General features: G+C 47.1%; 5 protein-coding genes across 5 annotated transcripts; 3 read left to right on the top strand and 2 right to left on the bottom strand.

The window, feature by feature from the left end:
• Positions 1-1,935: 1,935 nt before the first annotated feature.
• On the top strand, positions 1,936-3,779 carry N7479_001468 (uncharacterized protein; the record flags this gene model as incomplete). The annotated part of the gene is made up of 2 exons (XM_057249165.1): positions 1,936-1,970; positions 2,021-3,779. 2 exons carry the CDS (start codon positions 1,936-1,938, stop codon positions 3,777-3,779), a joined length of 1,794 nt encoding a protein of 597 aa, XP_057113597.1.
• Positions 3,780-4,150: 371 nt separating this feature from the next.
• N7479_001469 (HNH endonuclease signature motif containing protein) lies at positions 4,151-5,071 on the top strand (the record flags this gene model as incomplete). Its single annotated transcript, XM_057249166.1, has 1 exon — positions 4,151-5,071. One exon carries the CDS (start codon positions 4,151-4,153, stop codon positions 5,069-5,071), a length of 921 nt encoding a protein of 306 aa, XP_057113598.1.
• A 791-nt stretch (positions 5,072-5,862) lies between these two features.
• On the top strand, positions 5,863-8,065 carry N7479_001470 (putative 5'-nucleotidase; the record flags this gene model as incomplete). Its single annotated transcript, XM_057249167.1, has 4 exons — positions 5,863-5,966; positions 6,044-6,254; positions 6,315-6,508; positions 6,574-8,065. 4 exons carry the CDS (start codon positions 5,863-5,865, stop codon positions 8,063-8,065), a joined length of 2,001 nt encoding a protein of 666 aa, XP_057113599.1.
• A 200-nt stretch (positions 8,066-8,265) lies between these two features.
• On the bottom strand, positions 8,266-9,852 carry N7479_001471 (FAD-binding oxidoreductase; the record flags this gene model as incomplete). The annotated part of the gene is made up of 1 exon (XM_057249168.1): positions 8,266-9,852. The coding sequence occupies one exon, from the start codon at positions 9,850-9,852 to the stop codon at positions 8,266-8,268; it is 1,587 nt and encodes a 528-aa protein (XP_057113600.1).
• Positions 9,853-10,143: 291 nt separating this feature from the next.
• Positions 10,144-12,141, bottom strand: N7479_001472 (uncharacterized protein; the record flags this gene model as incomplete). Its single annotated transcript, XM_057249169.1, has 3 exons — positions 10,144-11,325; positions 11,388-11,718; positions 11,810-12,141. The coding sequence occupies 3 exons, from the start codon at positions 12,139-12,141 to the stop codon at positions 10,144-10,146; spliced, it is 1,845 nt and encodes a 614-aa protein (XP_057113601.1).
• Positions 12,142-13,631: the final 1,490 nt, after the last annotated feature.

Here is a 13,631-nt window from a genome sequence, read left to right on the forward strand (position 1 = left end):
ATAGTTATATATTGGATTGTTGAATTTTTGAATTCTTAAATCTTGAATCGTGAATAGTAGATGTATTCTATACAACAATTTCTCCTAATTAGCCGTATAGTTATTTTTTTGTCTTCTTTTATGTGTCGGAAATGAGGTCCCGTGTTATGGAGGGTCGACTAACACCAGAGATCTATACGGGGAACCAGTCTGCCATTCAAAATCCGTTTCAATTCATGTTAGCCTATGTTATCAAAATGGCTCAAAGGACTCATATTCATACGGCAATATTCTCTTCTGGGCATCTATTGACTGTGTGCTAGCAGTTGTAGTCACCCTCTAATTGGAGTAGGCATGGTCAAAGTTGTAAGCTGCTGCACATCCTCAAAGACATGTTACGCTGAAGTAAAAATAAATGTTTATATTGCTAAGCATACCTGTCGATAGTGTAATATAACAGTTGGTGAGCTCAAGATCGAATATATCTTTGGATAACAGAGAGACTTACTTCCAGACTACCACAGGGAATAGCAATCATAGTTCTCATAAGCAGCGTACAAACTAATTGTAGATGCATGATAGATGAAAAGGTGATCAATATTTGAAACTCAAATGTAAGCTAGCCCCGTAAATTACTTTCGCAAGTCTGGGTTGAGGTGGATGAAATAATTGGACCGAACGGAGGATAAAGACCGTGAAAAGGGCACGCTGGAAGGTGAATTGCCTTCCTCGAATTGGAAGCAGTAGTAGAAAAGAATCCTAAAATTCGAAGAACGCTGCGATAAACCCAGGCACCCAGTCCAGTCCAGTCCAATTCAGTCCAGTCTAACCGTAGGAGCAATAGAGATGGCGTCTTGCGTTCGATTATTGTAAAGGCGCTGAGGCAAATAAAACAAACTATGAGAAAACTAAATTCACCGGGGCTCTTCCAGCATACAAGCGCGGACTGGTTCCCAGAAAATTTGATCAGCACTAGACCTAAAATTCCTGCGGTAGCACCAAGTAGATCAAGACGCTGCCAAAATCAAAGCTTGATTCATGAATTGTGCCATACAGACCCCACTGACAAAGACAGCTTTCCAGAAAAGTTATTTTGGTAGTTTCATCATCTATTCATGACAAAGACTTTGATTTCCATGTTGCATAGGCCTTTAGATTGATATCATATTTTTCCATGTCCGATAATGGCTGGGTGCGATGAGTGTGCTTTATAGCTCAATGATCAAATCTATAGTAAAAAAGAAACTAAGCAAAAATCGGGAGCAAGCTGCCTTTGTATCTAATCACAAAGCTGAATCCTGAGTTCGACATTTTCGGGCCCGATAGACTGGAGTTGTCGATCTAAATCTTTGGCAAATTTGATATACATAAGATGGACTCATTGGGTTTAGATTGCTTTCTGTAGGGTGGCGTTTGGCTACATATATAGTTTATGCCGTCTCTTATTAGGCTAAATCATTAGTTTAACCTTGGAAAGGATCTATACTCACGGAAAGAACTACATATAACAACCCCTTGAATATTTGCATTGAAAACGTCAAACCAGATAGTCCAACTTAATGTCACCACAGTATCAGCTTGGTATATTTGAATATATTCCCTGATATGCTATGGGATGCCATATGTTATATACAACGTTGTAATATTTGTCCCCTAGGTAGGAAGGTCGTGAGGGGTGGTTAGTAAGCATCACATGCACATGCACCTGTTGGCAACAAGGGTTCTTTCAACTTTCGCGCTCTTCACTTTCGTTCGCATCCTCTTCTTATTGCAAGTCTCAATATGCTTGTTGCGATACCTGGTTGACTAGCCATAGGGCTCGTTTTCTGATATTTTCTGGTATAATTTCCATTTCGGTTGCTTCATTCTCTGCAAGCCTCGGATACACAACGCTCCATCTTCCCCGCGAACCAAAAAAAACAAAGTGACGTGGGGTCCAAGGACACATTAACCTCGATGAAAAAATCACCACCTATTGTGTTTATTGCCAGGTAGGTACTTACTTCTATTGTACTGCTTCTACTACTCACTAAGCTGCTAGACATGGCGCCCGCCTTGATGCCGCAGACAAAAATTGGCACCTAACCTCTCCAAGCCCTTTCGATCCACCTCTTTCCTACGGTGGATGGGTACAGTCTCGGGCTCTTGGTGTACGTATAGGAAGTCTCCTAAGGTCCCGACAATTCACCGGGGAAGATCCAGAGAGTCAGCAGAGCCATCATCCGACCTCGGATAAACAGGCAAACCCCACCCCCACATCCTCGGACCTACCCCCCCGATATAACGTCATTGTCCATACCTCTCCTTACCTTCGATGTCTGCAAACTGCCATAGGAGTGAGTGCTGGTATTAACCAACAAACGTCGGGCACAGAAGCATCGGAAGCAACTAGTTCAGCTCCCACTGCCCCCGCAGTTTCATCAACCCCCGACCAGCGATGTCTGCTTCGCGTCGACGCATTTCTGGGCGAATGGCTATCACCTGACTACTTCGATCAAATCACGCCCCCGCCGGGCTCGGATAGAATGGTGGCGTCTGCCAAAGGGGAATTGCTCCGTCGTGCCGAGGTCATCCCACCCACTGATGGTTTGACAAGAACGCCGTCCGGCCATTTTCCTGGTGGTTGGCGCAGCCAGTCGCATCCAACTTCGCCGGTTGATGAAGACCGCCGCTTGCATTCGGCAACATCTCAGCGCCAGCGTGCCAGCACGGACACTCAGAAACCCATCCATCTCAAACATGCAAAAAAGACTCTTGGTCGCCTGAAAACGAACCTGCCGCCTACTCTAGACGCATATTACGTACCCCCAACTCCCAGTTACGCCGTTTCCAGCTCGGATCCCATTCCTACGGGCTATGTTGCTCATGCACGGAACGCATGTACGCGAATCGACTACCAGTGGGACAGTATGCGTACGCCTTATTGGGGCACAGGGGGCGAATTCGGCGAGGAATGGAGCACCATGCACGAAAGAGTGCACGATGGATTTCAACACATGATTAATTGGTACCGGGAGCAGGATATATCTGAACACGGTTCCATGGCGAAGTCGAACGGTGAGGTAAATGATGGTAATACACAAACTGTCCTTGTTATCATCACCCATGGTGCGGATTGCAATGCTTTGATCAGCGCGTTGAACGGGCACTCGGTCTTACTTGATATTAACACAGCTTCACTCACTATGGCTGTGCGACGCAACCGTGTCAATAAGCCCCCGCATGACATGGATCACACACTTAAATCTCCGGGGCCAGCCAACCAATCGGTGTCACGGGAATACTCCTTGCAGCTTGTGGCGTCAACAGACCATCTGCGCCCAGGGATCAACCCCTCACAGCTCACCTCGCTGTTATCTCCCTCCGTCCCCCGTGTACTTCCACCGCCTCCAGCCCCTTCCTATCGGAATCGTCTTGGCTCTCGCCCATCGCTATTCCAACCGAAATCGCCAAACCGGCCATCTAGTACTAGTCCTCAGGCATGGACGCTGCCGATGCGTCCGTCAACTAGTTCAGCTACTTCTCGTGTTCCCTCTGTGTCTGGGCTTTGGAACTCGATCTCATCGCCCACTGATAAAGCGGATGCAGAGGAGAATTTTGTGCCGAACTTTGGTGATCGGCCGGTCAGTCAAGATTCCGTAATCCCTGGTGGATTTGATAAGCCTGTAGATATTGGCTGGACGAAGCAGTTACCACAACGGACACAGTCGCAGCGTGGTTTATGGGGAGGTTCTGAGTCCTCGGTAGATCGTGAAAATGGAACGAAGCGGCGATGGACAGTGGCGGAACAAAAGCTGTGAAATAATTTTTTAATTGAATTCTAGGATACCTCTTGCATGGCGTTGTGGTCTATTTTTGGCTTTTTTTATATTCAAGCTATGATGACATACCCCAACACTCAGGCATATACGAGGCACCAGGCACCAATGTCGCGGCTGTGATCACACACCAGGGAGGTATACCCGACCTCTCAGTAGTATGTGCCCAGCTATCAAAGTGGTAGTTGAGGAAGAATAACTAAAATATGGCTCCAGGGCTTGGCAGTTTAATTATGTCATTGGGGAACCTGTCGCGGGAACTAAACCTAGATAGGAAGGCCCACTCTTCTAACGGGTCTCTCTTCAAGTGCATCTTTCTAACAATATCTGCTATCAAAAGATTCACTACCAACATGGAGAAAGTTGATGTATACCAGTCCATCGGTCCCAAAGATAAGACAATTCCAATATTACGAGCATTCTACGCCTACCTTCCGGCAAATGGGAGGGTCAATTTCCTCCACCATCTCCAGTCACTTCAGACCAATCAACAACTGCATGATCATGCTAAGTCATTGATAAAGGGGCTGGTGGCACCATTGCGAGCGCTGCGTTCGACCCCAAGTCTTTCCCCGCCTCTTGGAATGGACGACTCTATTGAAAATATCGCTTCTGAGTCTGATGGGCTTATGCAAAGAGAAGCTCGCCTCAAAACAGAGTGCCTTGCCCGTGATGGTGGCAGATTTGTTGTGACTGGACTTTACGATGAATATTCTCTTGATGCGAGCAGCACCAGCCTCTCAACATACACAGAGTGCGTGCACATCATCCCGTTTTCCCTTGCATGGTGGAGAACGGAGTCTGAAGGCTATGCGAAAGACATAATATGGACAAACCTTATCCGCCATTTTCCAACCATCCAGTCGATAAACTTCAAACGGGAGAATATCAACGATACTACCGATGCGATGACCATGTCGAGTGAGCTGCATCGGTCCTTTGGGCGATTTGATTTCTCGTTTGAAGAGACCTCCCAGCCCCACAAATACCGCATTCAAAACTACCGCCCACGACTTCGACTAGACCTCCCTCAAACCGTTGAATTCAATTGGTACGACCAAAGGTATGATCTTCCGAGTCCCGAGCTTCTTAAGATTCATGCAATTGTCGCGCGCATCTTTCATGCATCTGGCGCAGCGGAACAGATTGACAAGGCACTCCGTGATCTGGGAGACCACTGTGCGCTAGCAAAGGATGGTAGCACCGATATTTCTTCTATGTTGGCCGCAACAACACTAGGTGTCCTCGGTTCCCACGCTGGCAGCATCCAATAGACCCGTGCAGCGTTCCCAAATTCTAAAAAAAGTGCCCAGAGCGTTCAAAAAGTTACAAATGCGGATAGTCGGCTGGGTGAAGAGCAGGCTACCTACGAGGAACAATCACCGCGCTACTAAACACACCTTTAGTTTTCTTTCAAGACAAATACTTGCTGACCACCACTAGAACTCATGTACCTATTATCCCCATGCAACAGACCAGTTGCTAGAATTTATGAAACGAGAGCAATATTACTATCCCTCCATGCCTCATACTTTCTCCTTTTAAAAAAGTTCCTCGAATAAATCTCACTTCATTGATTCATATATCGTATCGTGTCTATAAACGTCATTCATCGATTCTTTGACCGATTGAGGCCTCGAAACGCCAAAACGAATGCTTTTATCCCTTCTTCGCAGGACACAATCCGACATGATCGATATCACAGCTGCCATCGAGGAAGAGGGCTAGGAGGTTAAGATCGATCGGTGGAGCATTTTAATTGGTTGGAATTGGTTGAAAATGACGTCACGAAATCTGTATATAATGAGGGTGCGAATTAACGAAGTTCGTAGAAAGGAGGTTTTGACGATTTTTGTATAGTAAATCAATTCAAGCACGGACTTTGATCGTTATAGTCGGGATATCCTTGTATCCGGTATCGTTATAAATAGGTTCTGTTGTACCCCACTGGTCTCGCCGCGGCTTCCCCTCATGTCTCCGCCTCTTTACTCTCCTTTCATCCTCTCTCTTTGTTTCTCTCTCTTCAACTATCTCTCCATAATTCTTTCCTAAAGTTAGGACTGTCATGTCAAACATCGAAACAGACGGTCTATCCGTCACTTATTCCACTGACCGAACTGGATCTCCGGATCTACGGCTGATCCACTATAATGATGTCTACCACGTCGAGTATGCGTTTCTCTCCCCTTTCCTCTCCCTAGCTCCATGACCTTTAATCTAGCGTGATATTAAATCATTTCTTATAGAGCTGGCTCTGCAGAGCCTGTTGGTGGGGTGCCTAGGTTCCAATCCATTCTAAACCACTACCGTCATCACCCGCAGTATGCCGGGCAGCCCGATATCCTCACCTTCTTCTCCGGCGATGCTTTCAACCCGAGTATCGAAAGTACAGTCACAAAGGGCAGACATATGGTACCATTTCTTAACACAGTGGGCACCGATGTAGCGTGTGTGGGTGTGAGTATGGCAACCAGCTGTCCGCCAGGGATATGTACACCGCTAATCTAAGTTATCTAGAATCATGATCTCGATTTTGGAGTCGCTCAATTCCGCCATTTGGCCAGCCAATGTCAATTTCCTTGGCTTTTAGCGAATGTTCTTGACCCGGCACTGGGAGATGATACCCCAATAGCTGACTGCGGAAAGACTCACATGTTGATCTCATCCAACGGGCTCAAGATTGGCGTATTGGGTCTTGGAGAAAGAGAATGGTATGCATTCCTAGAATATATCCCTCTAGTGCTTGTATTTCTTTGCTTACTCGGGTCTACTTTAGGCTCGGTACAATAAACTCTCTTCCGCCCGATCTAATCTACAAATCCGCATCTGAAACAGCTCGAGTGCTTGCGAAACAGCTCCGAGATGAGGGCGCAGACCTCGTCGTCGCTGTCACTCACCAACGTGAACCGAATGACTACAAACTGGCTAACAACCTGTCATCCGATCTTGTTGACATCATTCTTGGAGGCCATGACCACTTCTACGCCCATGCCGTTGTCAATGGTATCCATGTGATGCGATCAGGTACTGACTTCAAACAGTTAAGTTACATCGAGGCTTTCCGCAAACCCGATGGTTTGCCTGGTTGGGACTTCAACATTGTGCGGCGAGACATTGTTCGCTCAATCCCTGAAGATCAGGATACAGTGGCAATGGTGGGCAGGCTTACTGCCAGCCTCCATGCCAAATTAGAAAAGCCAATAGGATTCACAGTCACCCCACTCGACGGCCGGTTTTCTACTGTGCGCCAGCGTGAATCTAATTTGGGTAATTTTGTCTGCGACCTGATGCGCTTCTACTATTCGGCTGATTGTGCCATGATGGCAGGCGGCACAATTCGCGGCGATCAAATCTACCCGCCAGGAATACTGAAGCTGAAGGACCTGCTGAACTGCTTCCCTTTCGAAGACCCTGTCGTATTGTTGCGCGTTCGTGGCCATGCATTGCTAGCTGCCCTCGAGAATGGGGTTAGCCAACTCCCTGCACTAGAGGGTCGATTCTCGCAAGTATCTAATATCACCTACGGTTTTAAACTGGACGCACCTTCGGGGTCACGTATTACATTCGCTCGTGTTGGCGGCGAGCCCATTGACTTGGATCGTGAGTATCTCCTTGCCACACGTGGCTATATGGCCCGAGGAAAAGATGGGTTCACATCATTGCTTATCCAAGCCGAAGGAGGTGAGGTGGAGGAGCTTGTGTCTGAGGAAAATGGTGTGCTCATCAGTACAATCCTACGGCAATATTTTCTAAGTGTCAAAGTACTCGGGAAATGGAGCCGTTGGAGCGCCAGTTTAGGCCGACACTGGGGTACTGTACATCGCAATCTGCACGGTGATGGCTGGCTGAAACCAGCGTCTCCCAAAACCGAGAAAGCAAAAACAAGTGAAAGGCACACAAAGCCTCCTCTCCGACGGACAGGCCGGGCATCATATTACTATGGTCGATTTCCCGAAGAGGTCGATCAGGAGACTGACGTTATCACCGGGGATCAGACGAATGGCACTGCCATGGATTCTGACTCAGATGAGGATCCAAATATCCTCACATCCTCAGAGCCAATCACAAATTACGTCACTCACCCAGCGAAATCATCCGCTGAAGAAGAGTATCGTCTACAAATTGCACGGCGAGTTGTCCGAAAGTGGATGCGGCACGCAGGTCTGCAGTGCAGAAATCCGAATACCATGGACGGCGAAGGTGAATTCACTCCAGCCTGGACGTCAGGAATATCTCCTCGACTAGAAGGACGCATTGTAGTAGAATAGACATACTCTGCACCCCTTAGGTTCTTTTTCTTTCGGATTCGGCTTCTGCGTTTTCTTTTGTTTTCAGGGATTTTCCTGCCCTCTTCAACTTATCATGTTTTCTGTTTACCTATATTGCATCATGCATATGCGCTAGATTGCCTCGCGTTTTTGGCTAGACAAAATCCATCGATACCCTGAATATTCTAGAAATATGCTATTCAATCGACCTTTTTCTTGGGAGACTCTTTTTGTAACAGATAGTCTCCTCCTCTCCAAGCCTTGTAAACTCCGTAAAGACCACAAAATGGCCAGACGTCCCAAAGGGCACGTTTGACTGTTCCCTTCCAGCCACTCTCGAACTCTCCCCGATGCGGACCAGGGAGATCGGATTCATGCACGCGGACCTTTTCATACAGGGATGGAAGATGCTGTGCGTGGTATTTGGCCCGTAGAGAATCATACGCTGGCTTGTTATAGATGGCCCAGAACTCGTCCTCTGTATAGTAAGTATGTGCATATAGCCATTTCTTTCCTCCAAGACTGTGGACCTTGTGTTCAAGCTTTCTGTTTTGAGCCACGAAGCCGGTCGGATCCGTAGTAATGGCAGGCCCCCAAATTCCAAAATTGAGGAGTTGTCCTTTGCCATCATTTGTCGACTGTCCTTCCAACCCACCGGCACTTCCTGGTGGCAGCGGACAGAGCCAAAGCGGATATTGTCCAAAGTTTTCAGGGCGGTCCAGCCAGTCCAAGAACTCGGCAGCAGTGGATATTGGTACACCAACATCTTGGATGATATATTGTCGCCCAAGTCCGCTGACATGCAAGGCATGATACATCACCTTGGTGTGCATAAATCGGTTGAGAACCCAGCGTGTAAGGGAGATGAATGGAGTACAGAAGTAGCGGAATGCATAACGGGCAACCCAGAAACCACCCCGGTCATAACGGAAGAGGTAGTCAGTCAGAGGAATGAAGTCCACTGCATCTGGCATGCGAGGAGAACTCTCTTGGTCGGAGATGCTGGAGATCTTGGATTGAGCAATTCGTTCGACATGCAAATAGAACCAATCATCTTGTCGGCGAGTAAAGCATCTCGGCTTTACATTGGAACTTTGCTCAACTTGTTTTCCAGCACAAACGACGATCTTATCCCGTGCATAGACGATTCCATCCAGATATTCAGTGGTTGGATCAGCGCTAGCCTCTTCAAAGGCACGCACCGCGTCGTTCATGTTGGAATTGACATAGTATTTCAGTTCCACCAATGGCTGTGACTTTTTCAATCGAATTTCCAATAGAGTGACTACTCCCAACGTTCCGAAGGAAGATGCCGTGCCCCAAAACAAGTCCGAGTGCTTATCCGCCGGTTCCGGTCCCGATCCCGTCTCGACACGATCGTTATATGCCTTAACCACCTGGCCATCTGCTAGGACCATTTCAATCCAATTGACTGTGTGATCGAAAAATCCCTCACGGAAAGAGCTACTCTCCCCTGATGTGCCTGAGAATCCACCTCCAACCGAGATGTTGGGGAACTCGACAACGACCAAAGGCACCAGGCCGTAGGCCTTGGTGGCAGCCACCAGAGCATCCATACAGACATTGGGCTCGACTATAGCTGTACATCGGTTGGTATCGACTTCGAGGACCCGCGTGAGAGGTTCTGTGCTGACGGTGTTGGAGAGAGATCGGTTGGAGGGCCGAGTACTGTTGGTAGCACCATGATATATACGAAATGGTTGCTGGCGACTGTGGAAGTCAGCTACCCTTGCTGAGATTTCTTGTACAGCTGCAGTATGATCCATTGTAGATAAAAGAAGGTTAAATATACGCAAAAAACCAAAAAACCAAAATACGCAAGAAATGCAAGAAATGCAAGAAATGCAAGGGATATGAGATGCAAGGCAACTGTGAGGAGAATGAGGAGAATCAGAGTCCGGCCCGATATCTCCCCGCATTTAAAGTTTTGATATTCGGCGTAACACTTGTGAGATGGCTAGGTAGGATTGTATGTAGGAGATCAAATTCAGAACTACAATATCGGTATCATCAACATAAAAAAAAAAGGAATAAAAACAAAATAGGCAAAACCAACCCTATTGAGACCCAACTGGGCGTGCTCCAGCGAGATTGACTACCCTACCACCTCCAGCTGCTCCGACTGCTGCGGGCGCCCGAGACTGCACCCAACCGGGAACACTGGCATCATGAATTTCGCGTGCAGAGATAGTATGCCAAACATTGGGGAATCCTGTGGGCAAGATGCCTTTGATTTTGGCACCAGGAACGGCGAATCGAGGCTCACGATGAAGAAGGTAACCGCCCATCAACCCTTGTGCAATCATGGATGCAAAAATCGATTCAATCTCGTGCATCAAGGATATGTCTGCTTCCGTGTCGTCGAAGTCATACGCATATGGATCTAGTTCGTAATCGCCATAATCCTCTTCTGGGTCTCCATCGATCAATAGACCCGGTTGGTTCGGCTGTGATCGCCCTTCTTCGGTGTAAAATCCATCCGGGGCCAAATAATCACCATATTTTTCTAGTATTTCTTGATCAGTGGTGGGACTGGCCCTTCCATCTGCCCCTTCCAGGCGGGCGTAGTCAATGTCTGTAGGTTCGGAAACGACTTGTGATCCATAGAGGTTGGGGGCCACCATAGCATTGGCCGGGCCATTTCCGGATTGTGCGTGCTGTGTTTGTAGCCATCGTATAGCCACAACAGCCTTTTTAAGGTTAAGGACTGGTGGAGGTCCTCTTTGCGCCTGCGCCTGCGGACCTCCATAAGAACCTCCGTACATGAAAACTTTGCGCGCAAAAGATCGCCACACGAGAATCTCGCATCGGTTTCGGAGAGCAAACAGAATTCCTTTACGCGCAAACCATTCAGCGGTCGGCGAGCCAAATAAGAGATGTTGTCGGAAAGCCAGGTAATCTCCACGGATAATTAATCGACACAGTGGCTGAAACCGTTCTGCTAATCCTTGTGCTTCTGGTCGTTGAAGAAGTGCCTGGGAAGGGAATCGGCCCAAGATAATGTTACACGGAATGAGGTATGAGAGGATCAAGCGCCGCTGGCTTATGGCCTGGCGGTGACATTGGTCGTAGGCAGCCTGCAAAGCAATGCGGGCAGGGAAGAAAAGATTATTGGCGAAAAGGTAGCGCCCGAGGTAATAAAGGTAGGTGACGCGCTGTGAGGCTGGGAAGTGGGCCAGGGGAGGGGATTGAGCGCTAATGCTTGCAAACATCTGCTCGGCGTTGCGTAGTTTGTTACACTGCATTCCGTTAGCATCAAGATCCGAAATAGGGTGAGATATTCAGGGATAGGCCTTCGTACCTGGAACAGCAATTTTAGGCAAAGATTGGCCATGAGATAGATACCAATGCGCTTGCCCTCCGGCTTACCATTAGGGCCTGGAGTGCCGGTGCGATCTGTGAGGCACTTGATGAAAGCTTCGCGCACCACGTTGGCCGATTTTTCCACCAAAGTAACCTTCTCGGTGCTCTCATCCTGATCCGCAAGGCCTTCCATTCGTCGAATATGCGCAATCAGATCCGGTCGACGGTCGAGGCCCATTGCCAATTTTGCCAGAACTTTGGACAAGTAGAGAACAGTAGGAAGAACGACCACCCCCATTTGACTATCTCCGAGGGCGAGCACACATTGACTACAGTTGATGAGAAGGTTGAGTCAGCTTTCAAGCTCGAAGATGTGGGACAGAGTGCATTCGGAATCCCTCCGGGGACAGCAAAACTTACTTGAGCAGTGCCTTCAATTGATTGTATGTTTCCAATAAGTTATCCGTGTTCATATCACGTAGAAAGATCAAATAGAGCTTGATAAATGTCGGAAACGCCGTCCATGAGCCACCCTTGGATTGCGGCACGAGAGGCTCGCATCGTTGAAGAAGTTTGGAGTCGGCTTGGGAGCCCGGCGCATAGTTCTGTCGTAGTTCACTGATCATGCGCTGGTAGATATCAGAGAGCGGCGGTTCGAGTTGAAGAAAGTCCTGAAGTTTGGCTCCATCACGCTTCTCGACCAATTCCTGCAAACTGCTGAGGAATTGGTCGAGGACGAGGGTTTGGGCCATGTTGAGAGAGCGAAATTGTCGACGATTGACTGGTAAAGTCAAGCCAGAAGAATCAATTTGACTGAATGATCATTGTGTCATTTCATGAGTCTCAACGGTGAAAGAAACTGAACCCCGGAAGGTTTCAGAATCAAGAGGCTCATCTGTTGACGGCATTGATGGCAGAACTCGTGACCGCCCTTTGTATACAACCATCCATAGATGTCCATGAAGGGTTGATTCAATTTTAAACTATATTCAATCATGCTAAGCAATTAGGTATCTCAATAGAGATTGAGTAGTTGCAATTGTTGTAATAGTAATCTAGATCTAAATTAAATGAGCTACCTAGGTAGTATCTACATGTAAACTTTACTAGATCTGGATTGCTACCTATATACATATACAGTATATACTTGTCTACTAACTACATACATCTATTCTTCTTTAACGAGCTCTCTTCCTTCAAATTTTGATAAAAAATACTAGCATCTCGAGTTCTTCAGTTATTGCGCTGAAAAATAAGAGAGATCAATGGCGAAGAAGAAATAAACAAAGTCAAGCTCCTCGCAATCTCGACATGTTGGTACGGAGTATAATTTGACGATCTATACTCCGTACATCACATGAAGACTTCCAAAGTTACATACATAATGCATGTTAAATATGTATGTAGGGGATTGACCACGGGGATTGATACAGCAACCCTCTATGCCTGATTTTTACCTGATTTTTCAGTACTACCTTCCTAATTAAAATTCAAACTGCCATATATTCTGCCTACTATATTTAATTCTGTTTTACATAGTAAAAAAACCTGTTTTTTGATCAGAAAAAATTGCTCATTTCATTGGTTTCTGCAGTGATCTCCTCTACAATTTGATAATACTAGGTCACAAGCACCTCCTCGTGCACATTTTCCTCCATGTCCCCGTCCTCCGGTCTCGGTATCAGTGCCATCCTCAGCGTCCTCAGTAATAGGCGTCCTCGGCTACGGCCACGTTCTGCAGTAGGAGCAGCTATAGTGGTATCAGCTGTAGTGGTGGTAGCTCTACGTCTACGTCCCTGTCCTCGTCCCCGCGGCGACTCGTTAATTGGTGCGGTACCGGATAGAGACTCGGGAACCCGCTCTAACTCGGATTCCGAGTCAGAATATAGGTACATAATCGAGGCCTAAGGAGGCCATAGTAATGATGCTTTTGGATGAAATTGAAGCTTGAATTGATGAGGAAGTGGTAAGGAGAAAGGTAAGTTGATAGGTGTAAACTAGAATTGGAGTATCAATTTGTTTGTTTATTGAGTTCATTGTTTTGTTAGTTAACTACATACAGATGTAGTTATCTGATTCATGTGACAAAAGTGACTTACATTTGTATGGGGTTTACATACAAATTGTGGGTACCTACTGTCTACTACTATAGGGAGTTCGCCAGGAAGGCGGTGAGAAGAGCGGTAGATAGTCACCTAAATTTTCCGGCAAGGGGGGTGGTCCCGAGATCATATCTAAAGGG

The sequence above is a fragment of the Penicillium vulpinum genome (assembly GCF_028829585.1).
Source record: "Penicillium vulpinum strain IBT 29486 chromosome Unknown utg000001l_segment0_segment0, whole genome shotgun sequence".
In the NCBI taxonomy this organism is placed as follows: domain Eukaryota; kingdom Fungi; phylum Ascomycota; class Eurotiomycetes; order Eurotiales; family Aspergillaceae; genus Penicillium; species Penicillium vulpinum.